Source organism: Schistocerca americana, chromosome 2, assembly GCF_021461395.2.
Source record: "Schistocerca americana isolate TAMUIC-IGC-003095 chromosome 2, iqSchAmer2.1, whole genome shotgun sequence".
Classification (NCBI taxonomy): domain Eukaryota; kingdom Metazoa; phylum Arthropoda; class Insecta; order Orthoptera; family Acrididae; genus Schistocerca; species Schistocerca americana.
In genome coordinates, this window is record NC_060120.1 from 366494607 (window position 1) to 366505594 (window position 10988).

Here is a 10988-nt window from a genome sequence, read left to right on the forward strand (position 1 = left end):
GCAACGAATTGTCGATGATCTGAGGAAAGAAAGTCATAAAATTAGTAAAAGCGTTGCGCGAAATGCTAATTATATTTTAGTTAATAAGAGCAGTTATCTGACTACTTTTCAGAAAATTCACAAAGAAATACGATCCTAGTCCGGATATCGCCAAGTGTAACCTCCCCACAAAAATAAAAGAAAATATTTAAATGTGAATAGTCATCGTGCTAAGTGTAACCTCCCCGTTATTTATTTTTAAATGATATGAATTGAATGAAAATGCAAATAGAGCCAAATGTTAGCTTCCCACAGTACTAAAAGTCAATGATAATAAAAATGTGCAAAATTGTTAAGTCCCCACAAAATTAACGTTAAGATCAACCTAATAAATTTTATAAGGGCAGCTGCGCTGACCTTAGGCCCTGTGCAATCTGATAAATTGATTCTGGGAGGAAAAGCATAGGAAATATTGTTTCAATTGGAATGATTATTTTCTTAAAACGATTGCTTTGAAAACAAAATTATTATTGGGGCATTTCTTGAACAAATTAATTACAATTAACAGATGTTATTGGCTGAGCGCAATGCTGCTTCATTACCTTATTTAACAATATACCTCGTCCCGAACATTGACCAGAGACCCATGTCGATGCCCGCCGACTCCTCACACACAACTCCGACCGAGTACAACTCGCAACAGCCTACTCACAACTCGCTACGTACAACAACTGAACTCTCGCGCGGTCAAGCGCAGACTAGCAACGATAAACAACTCTCTGGTCAGAGATTCTGTCATGCCTCGCCATCGCTGCTACTGAATACATACGTGTTTCAACCTTTACTTAAATTTTAGCGTAATCGAAGTTTGTTTGATGTAACATGACGGATAGTTTCGCTAATTACATAAACTTGATTGAAACTATCCGTCCATTTTGAGACTGATCTTTTTACTAATATTTATGTTATAGCTTCCTTCATGCGGTTAAGTTTTCGTATTTGGTTTAGTTTTTAGAAATAATCCCCAACATTTATTAGAAAAAACGACATTTTATTCGCAGTGACATAACAGTTATTGTCGGATATAACCATCATGAACTAACCCCGATAAGAAAGCATTAATTAACTTATTTTTCGACACATTCTTTGAAAAGCATTCTGAAGCAATTATAGTATCACAATGAATCATATTCTGCTTGATTTTGACAGTGATTTTCGTTTTTGTATGTTGCAACCCTTCTGTCCCATATCAAATCGATTCAATAAAAATATGTATAATAAGTATTATCTGCGTGCAGACTGAGATGGTATACCATAAGAGCCCTTGCATCCATTTCGATCGATTGAATCATGCTAAAATTTGGTCTTCAATATCGTTGGATATTGTACAAACGATCTTTTATTCATAAGACACTTCGTAGTAGTTCTGACACAAATCTAAGATAGACGTCATAAAAATGCTGCAACAAGCCGTTTCAGCTGGATGTGAGAAGATATAGACATTTCTGCAGAAATTTCAGTGAAACAGGCCAGTCTGTAGCAGACAGACGAGAACAACGGTTTCTGATTATTCGAATCTGATAAATAATATGGTGACAACACTGATGACGTCATGTTGGAACGGATCAGTATGTTTTCTTTGCACTAAATTATGATAAACAAAACATTATGCAAAGTTTTTTGTTTTTCAACCATTGCAATAATCTCTGACAAATCAAGTCGTGGACTTGCTACCATCAACACTACAAAACAAAATACCACAAGTACAAATAAAGCTAAGGCAGTTGATTTGAGAATCTGCAGATGAGGTCTCGCCTTTTATATAAAAACAAGAGACATAACCTCAACATGTGTTACCAATCTGCTGAGTGATCGTAGCGTCAGACACACATCCTATATACGTACATCGAGAATTGTGGACTCCAAGGATGCAACAGTTTCTTTGTCCTCTGTTGCGATTGTTTAGTGTATACAGCTGTTAACGAACACTGAAGAGCCAAAGAAACTGGCACACCTGCCTAATATCGTGTAGAGATCCAGCGAGCACGCAGAAGTGCCGCAACACGATGTGACATGGACTTGACTAATGTTTGAAGTAGTGATGGAGGGAACTGACACAATGATCCTGCAGGGATGTTCATAAATCCGCAAGACTACGACGGGGTGGAGATCTCTTCTGAACAGCACGTTGCAAGGTATCCCATATATGCTCAATAATGTTCATGTCTGGGGAGTTTGGCAGCCAGCGGAAGTGTTTAAACTCAGAAGAATGTTCCTGGAGCCACTCTATAGGAATTCTGGACGTGTGGGTGTAGCATAGTCCTGCTGGAATTGCCCAAATCCGTCGGAATGCACAATAGATATGAATGGATGCATTTGATCAGACAGGATGCTTGCTTACGTGTCACCTGTCAGAGTCATATCTAGAGGTATCAGGGGTCCCATATCACTCCAACTGTACACGATCCACACCATTCCAGAGCCTCCTCGAGCTTGAACAGTCCCCTGCTAACATACAGGGTCCATGGATTCATGAGGTTGTCTCCATACCGGTAGACGTCCATCCGCTTGATACAATCTGAAACGAGACTCGTCCGACCAGGTAACATGTTTCATTAGTAATTCAATGTCGGTGTTGACGGGCCCAGGCGAGGCGTTAAGCCCTCAGTCATCAAGGGTACACGAGTGCACCTTCGGCTCCGAAAGCCCATTTCGATGATGTCTCGTTGAATGGTTCGCACGCTGACACTTTCTGAAGGCCCAAATTGAAGTATGCAGCAATTTGCGGAAAGATTGCACTTCTGTCATGTTGAACGATTCTCTTCGACCGTCGTTGGTCCAGTTCTTGCAGGATCTTTTTGCGGCCGCAGCGATGTCGGAGATTTGATGTCTTGCCGTTTTGCTGACATTCGTACGGAAAAAGCTCCACTTCATTGCTACCTCGGAGATGCTGTTTCCCATCGCTCGTGCGCAGATTGTAACACCACGTCCAAACTCACTTAAATCTTGATAACCTGCCATTGCAACAGTAGTAACCGATCTAACTACTGCGCCAGACACTTTTTGTCTTATATGTTTACATATCTCTGTATTTGAATACGCATGCCTATACCCGTTTCTTTGGCTCTTCCGTGTATCAACATGATTGAGACGATGGCTTCTGGCAGCAACCACGCCATAAAATTCATGCATGTGTGACCTCTGCGCTGGGTTCCCGCCTGGGGTGGCCGTACGGACAGGCCGAAAATGTTTATACATGTGGAATGCAGATCAGCTGGAAAGTGAAGTCGGCGGCCAGGTTGCACGTGCGACCGGCCGGCTCTGCTCCGAGAGCCGTTCTCGTCAAACGGGATTACAGCCGCGACGGCTGCGGACTGCCAGCCCAGGCCTATATAAAGTGCAGCCGCCCCTGCCGGAGTCGCACTTCACCCACTGCTGACCACTAGACATCATGGCTTGCAAGGTGAGTTGTCTTCCGCAAGTAGAGGACCCGCAAAACTTTTGCTAAGAAGCAACGATCTTCTTTCGCTTACTAAACAGCCCAGTTTTCTGTCTCGTGTTTATCACCATAAGCATTGACATAAAGGAGATTGGTTAATCGAATATTGCGGAAAGGTACGAGGTTGTCGTTAGGCTCATTCGTTGCTGTAACACACAAGAAGTACATTTTATGCGTGAATTCTGTAAGTAGTCGACTATAAATGGGAGAACCAAAGACCTGTTCAGCTGATTGGAAGAACCACGTGAAGGCTGCGGTAGGGTAAACGAATAGTCGCCCTCGGTTTATTAGGAGAATTTTGGAAAAATATTGTTCATCTGTAAAGGAGACTACATATAGAACGCTGGTGCGATCTATTCTTGAGTACTGCTAGAGTGTTTGGAATATGCACCAGGTCGGATTCAAGGAGGATATCGAAGCAATTCAGAGGAGGGCTGCTAGATTTATTACCGGTATAATTACATAACATGCAATTGTTGCGGAGAAGCTTCGAGAACTCAAGTCGGAATCTCTGGAGGGAAGGCAACGTTCTTTTCGAAGAACACTACTGAGAAAATTTAGAGAAACGGCCCTTGAAGCTGACTGCAGAACGATCTTACTGCCGGCAAAATAAATTTCACGTAAGGACCACCAAGATAAGATATGAGATATTAGGACTCGTACAGACGCACATACGCAAACATTTCCCCTCGCTCTATTCGCGAGTGAACAGGAAAGGAAATGGCTAGTAGTGTTACAGGGTACCATGCGCCACACACCGTACGGTTACTTGTGAGCATGTATATAGATGTAGTTGTAGATGTAAATGTAAATCTGGATGTAGATGTAACTGAATCCGGTAACACGAAAACTTGCTGCTCCATACGAAACTCCAGTATTTCGTGCGTTTCGGGGAAATTGAGTGAATTTAGTTTACCTACCTCTATCAGATAATCCAGTTTAGATTTTCCACCCCAAACCTTTACATATTTTTAACAATCTGTTTTCTCGTTGGAGGTGTCCTGACGAAATTAAGATGCTTCTAAATATAGCTTCTGCATAAAACACCTCTATTTGAGACCTAAGCATTGACTCGGCAATAGCTTCGAGTGATGTGAGCGTGGAAGTGTCTGCCATGAAAAGAAAAACCCAGAAATTTGGAGAACATTTCTAAGATTACTCCGGGATACTACATAGTCCGTAATCTACGTTGAAATAACTAGTATATCGTAATAACTAGTATATATATCGTGACCAATTTAGCCGAAAAAGGGTGGAGAGGGGGTGGCATAAAGTTCTTGATCGCAAGCGTTTGGGTCAATGTCCCGGGTTATGTTCGAAACTTGTTCACAGTGTCTCTAGAGCGATTATGTAAACCACGATCCTTCGTGGATGACTCAAAATTTCGACGAGTGTTGCTTCCAGCCTAGTACATGGTGACCAATTCGAGTTCTGGATATATCGATTATCTATTGAAATACTTAGCATTTCCTAAACAGGCTGAAGATTTGTATTCGAGTCCGTATCGTGGTATTAATTTGCCAGGAAGATACGTTTTAGAGCACATCCTTCCCCAGACTGAAAATGTTACTCCACAGATTTTTGCTACGTGTTCTTATGCAAATTCGATTTTTCAAATATGTGTATAACTACAGAGAGTCGACTACGAGACCACACTGTAACAGACTATTAGGCCTGGTCATTTCATATCTCCATGTAACATTATATATCCGAGTTTCATACATGTCACTTTGATCTTGGGCGAAAGTGGCCTACAGTATTCGTCGGTCAGTAACTACAGCGTGGGCAAAACAGCACTCGCTGGCGAGCAAAGTATTTCACGCAGCTAAGACAGTCAATCCAACTTACACCATCTGCCCTGGGTAAGGATGGTGTAAGTGGGGTTGACTATCATAAGCTGCGTGAAATACTTTCCGGGATAGTGTTATTTTGTCCACGTTGTGTAACGCTAAAGAGATCTGAAGAGCCATATACATTTCATCTCTCTAATATTAAAGTGTTAAACTTCTCATACACAGTTTTACGTCAGAAATATGACTGACATAGATTCATAAACAGTCGTTGATTACTTGAATTTGCAATGGTTTCTGATTGGCATGGTGGTAGCAGTTCTGTGAAAATATAGGCTAGGGCCCTTGCCGAAATTGTGAGTGATCTCCGAAGGAAACGTGGTTTACATTATTACTTGAGATCCTTCAACCTGTCCCTGTAGCGCAGGCTGCTAACACCCGCCATTGTTGTGGCGCCCAACTCGGAGGTAGCGTATTCGATTAATGGTGAAAGATGAAATTTTCACCACCAATATTTAGCCTAAAAAGGGTGGAGACGTGGTGGCATAAAGTTCTTGATCGCAAGAGTTTGGGTCAATGTCCTGGGTTATATTCGAAACTTGTCCACAGTGTCTCTAGAGCGATTATGTAAACCACGTTTCCTTCGTGGATGACTCAAAATTTCGACGAGTGTTGCCTCCAGCCTACATTTCCACAAAGCTATTACTACCATACCATCCAGAAACCTCATGAAGTGAGGGATGTGGCACTGTTGATTAAGAGTCGTCAGTCAGATATTAATCCCCTAGGTCACTTTTTTTTTGCTATTCTAAAGGAGTAGGTTATGTGCCAGCACCTTATCTTATGATAATACAAACAAAAATTTGAAACCACACAACACCTACACATTGTTTTTGTTGTGGTCTTCAGTCCTGAGACTGGTTTGATGCAGCTCTCCATGCTACTCTATCCTGTGCAAGCTTTTTCATTTCCCAGTACCTACTGCAACCTACATCCTTCTGAATCTGCTTAGTGTATTCATCTCTTGGTCTCCCTCTACGATTTTTACCCTCCACGCTGCCCTCCAATACTAAATTGGTGATCCCTTGATGCCTCAGAACATGTCCTACCAACCGATCCCTTCTTCTGGTCAAGTTGTGCCACAAACTTCTCTTCTCCCCAATCCTATTCAATACTTCCTCATTAGTTATGTGATCTACCCATCTAATCTTCAGCATTCTTCTGTAGCACCACATTTCGAAAGCTACCTACACATATACCAGAATAATATACAGTCGAAATGTACAAGTAAGTCACGACTCTCATACACAACGGGGATAGGGGCTACTTGCATGGAGGAAGACAAGTCATTCCAATTAAGCGGCTCAACAACCACTAGTGGTCTTCCACCCAACATTATTACGAAACTTCGTCTTTCTTCTTTATTATGGATTTTCTGTTGCAACTGAACTAATAGGTTACATATCTTCCTTTTGTCCTGTCTCTAGTACTCTTCAGCTTCAAACTGCTCCTCTTTCTTTCTCTATCCTCACACATTTCTTTCTATTTTACCGTCAACTTACCGTTTACTTTCAGTCCCCTTCTTATTACTAATCTTTGCTTCTTATCATTTAGTAGCCTACGGTTTAAATTTTAAACTCTCTGTCGTCAAAAGTAAAAGACCATTTAGTAGCTTACGGTTTACATTTTGAACCCTCTGTCGTCAAAAGTAAAAGACCACTGCACGAAAAGCCTTTCCTATTAGCCCATAAGTCTCTTCTACCGTGAAACGTAGTCCTTTGTACCGTTTCCCGTAACAATAGTTATTACGCTATGTTTCTATACTCGTTTTCTTCGCTAAACCTCACTCTTTCATATTTCCACTTTCATCAGATTTGAGAACAGCGTGATTTACATGATGTTGTAATTGAATAACCTTCTTTTTCAACCATGAGCATTCGGTGAAATTTTTCAAAGAGCGAGAAAGTATCAAAACTGGCCACGTTTGATGCAACTGATTTGATGAATTTGTATACGTGTTGTTCCCCAAGAAGTAAATTTGACAAGAAATACGCAAAATTATGTCAAAAGATTGATAGTTACGTACTTAGTATTTTTAGTGTAGATTGCTTTGGTACCTGTGCGCTAAGAATATTTCAGCAGTGCACACGATGTACATCCTTTCATTTATTAATATGAATATGGATGCCGCCTGTTTGATTCAACGATCTAAAATTTTGTATACATTTTCGTTCTTTTCTGTTTCCTTTCTCTGCGCGCTTCACATTTAAGAACAACGCGTCTAATATGACGTGATATCTAGTGTATCCAATGAGTTCTGAAACAAAGCTAGAAAACATATACAAAAATATTATTCATACTCCTTCAACGTTAGACTGAAACCAACAATGAAAAAACAGAACCTGAAGTGGAGAAACAGGAAATAAATTTTAAAAAAGGTTTACCCAACTTCGTTTGCTTATAAAACTTTGCATCTGATCATGACAATGGATTTACTACATTGATTTCATGATTACTGGTTTTTTAAAAGTCGAATAAAACGTGTTTTAAAAGCTCTATTTTTGGGTTTGTTAGGTGAAGTGTAGTCCAGGGCAGATACACGATTAGATGAATATGGAAAATCTCCCAAAACCATACTCAGACTGGCCGGCAGAATTAACTTTTACTTGCCTAGAACTGCAATAAGGTAATCATCATGCCTTCAGTTTGTCTCATTACTGTGGCTACATGTGGCACTGTGTTGTACCCACAAAATTTGAGAAGGTTCCAGTCCTGGAGACTGCATTTTTAGCTTAAAATTCACGCTATTCTCCATCTCTTCCAGCGCATAAAATCATATTTCTTTTTTCGAGTGATTTGTGTAAGGCCTCAACGAGGGAGCGACAGAAAAGAATTGAATACATTTAGTTAGTTACTTACATGTTACGTGGATCATTTTGCACGGTAGATCACAATGATGTGGAATGAGTCATTTTACATTTACGTCAATAATGAAATTGTACAATTGTTTAAAGAAAAACATATTAGTTTGATACTAACCTACAGAGGTTCCTATCGAGGTTGACTCCAGATCAGCGCCAAAATTACACCGCGCCCAAGGGATCAGCATAATTTTCTGTGAATGGAGTGACAACTTAGAAAACCCAAGACATACAATATAATTGTTATTGGCGTTTAAAAACACCCGAAGTGACGTAAATGACGCTGAGACTAGTAATTTAATATGAGACACACGATGTCGCAAATGTCGGGAAATACCCCAAAAATGGATGAGAACCGTTGGAAATGTGACGTCAGCAAATGACGTACCTCACCGCAGCGCCTGGGCTTGGGCGTGAAGCGATGACTGAGCGATGCAATATCTGCATTCGATCAAACGACTCGAGTTTCGAATACCTTTTGTAAATGTGATCTATTGCAAACGTCGAAGTTGCAAAATGTAATCAAGTAAAATTTGTTCATTTTGTATCCTTTCCTTTTCTCCCTTTTTTATTTGTTGACGTACATTATTTAGTAAGAGAAACGTACTTCATGTACTAGTAACAACGCACTTAGAAAGCTTATACTCATTTATTGTGATGCAATACGGTATATTGTTGTTGAACTGTACTTCGCAATAAATCAACGGAGAGCGCAAGATTGGTAAACAAAACAACAAATCATTCCTCATTGTAAATATAGAATTATCTAACGTAATGAAAAAAATAGCCAGATGTAAGACCCGCCCTGAGCCCCTCGCCCTAATGTTGTGATTGCGGGCCCTGAGTCACACCGACGTGAACACTCGACTTGGGTTGGGATGAACAGGTGTGACAGACCGACAGGCTCAACCGCTGCCCGTGCGGCGAATCACTTCATCTGCAGGCGTCACATGTTCAAAATTTGTCATCCCCTTTTGAGGTATTTCCCATGATTTGCAAGCCCATGTACCTGTTTCAGCGTCATCTACGTTGCCTAGGAGGTTTCCCAACGTTAATAAGAATAATATGGCATAGCTACTGCTAAGGCTGCAGCACTTCTTTTTTTTTCGTGGCTTGCAGTATTAAATCTGGAGTTTATTGGAGTAGCAGACAATAATTGCCAGAAAGTCGAAGGAACTTTGTAATGAATAGAAAACTTGAATCCAGATTCCAAGAGGGGGTAAGCGCCCGCTGTTGCGACCACCTCCCCCTTGCAGACACTTATGCCTCCAACTTACTATTATGGTTAAGAACGTATTACAAATCAGAAATAGCTTTCACGGTTGATTTGAGCAAAATCAGGAAAAGTCTTATTGACTGCCTACTGTCTCACATAGAACGGTTGTACTGTAGTGTCACCGGCGCAAATAGTAGCCCTATCTTAGTACTTGGTTCTTAAGTTCTCCGTTTTCTGGGGACATGCAGATGGTGTAGCTATAACGCATTTCACAAGAAATAAAGTATCCTACTGAAGAGTTAAGACGTTAGTGAAGGGAGACGGTGTTTTATGGCTAATTACAGCAGTTTCATAGACAAAACAAACTGATTGCGGCAAATAACATACGATAACTTTTGTCCGCAGGCACTCATCTTAGCGGCAGTACTGTCGCTGGCCCACGCCGGCTACCTGGGCGCACCTGCAGTCCTCGCACCAGCCGCACCCATTGCTAGGGCTTACGCCCCCGCCATCGCCGCCGCCCCCATTGCCAGGGCGTACGCCCCCGCAATTGCTGCCGCTCCCATCGCCAGAGCATACGCCCCAGCCATCGCTGCTGCCCCCATCGCCAGGGCCTACGCCCCAGCCATCGCTGCCGCCCCCGCCATCCGCGCCGCCCCTGTGGCCGTCGCCGCCCCCGCCGCAGTGGCTGCCGAGTACGACCCGCACCCAGAGTACAGCTTCGCCTACAGTGTCAACGATGCCCTGACTGGTGACTCGAAGACCCAGCACGAGAGCCGCAGCGGAGACGTCGTCCAGGGCAGCTACAGTCTCGCCGAGCCCGACGGCTCCATCCGCACCGTTGACTACACCGCCGACCCCGTGAACGGCTTCAACGCCGTCGTGCACAAGGAGGCTGGTGCCCACCCCGCTGTTGCCGCCGCCCCCGCTCCCGTGGCCGTCGCCCACGCTCCCGTGGCCGTCGCCGCTGCCCCAGCGATCGCTGCCGCCCCCGCCATCGCCGCCGCGCCAGCGCTGGCGTACGGTGCCGGCCTCGGCTACGGTTACGCGAGGGCGGCATACGCTGCCCCCGCGATTGCCGCCGCCCCCATCGCTAGGGCAGCCTACGCCGCTCCCATCGCCAGGGCTGCCATCGCTGCTCCCGCCCTCTCCTATGGAGGCTACGGATACGGCGGTCTGGGATACACGAAAGCTATTCTTGGTTAAGCACCATCTTCATCAATAGTCACTCATTTGCATCTTGAATATGCTCATATGTTATTGCTCATGTTTCTGTAAGTCTGAAATACTTTACAAATAAAGTTATTGTTTATGTTATTCCATATTTTGTGAATCTTCCGAAAGTAATACCACATGTTACATCAAGAGACTGATAATATTAATGACTGATTCAGAATTACTGAGTATGCCCATGAATTTGCTACTACAGTGCGAGGTATGATCGACAATATTTGAATCTGCTAATGACATTAATCTCCTTCGTGTTGCGTCAGAAAGCAATTAATGATTGTTTGTAGGCGTCTTTGATCTTTTCCTGATTGTGTACAGACCCCGCTAATTTCAACGCTATCCCGTTCTCACTA

The 10988-nt window shown here is 42.7% G+C and overlaps 1 protein-coding gene across 1 annotated transcript; it reads left to right on the forward strand.

The window, feature by feature from the left end:
• The first annotated feature begins 3402 nt into the window (after positions 1-3402).
• On the forward strand, positions 3403-10722 carry LOC124595073 (cuticle protein 18.6-like). Its single transcript, XM_047133655.1, has 2 exons — positions 3403-3442; positions 9811-10722. Exons 1-2 carry the CDS (start codon positions 3431-3433, stop codon positions 10609-10611), a joined length of 813 nt encoding a protein of 270 aa, XP_046989611.1. The 5' UTR covers positions 3403-3430; the 3' UTR covers positions 10612-10722.
• Positions 10723-10988: the final 266 nt, after the last annotated feature.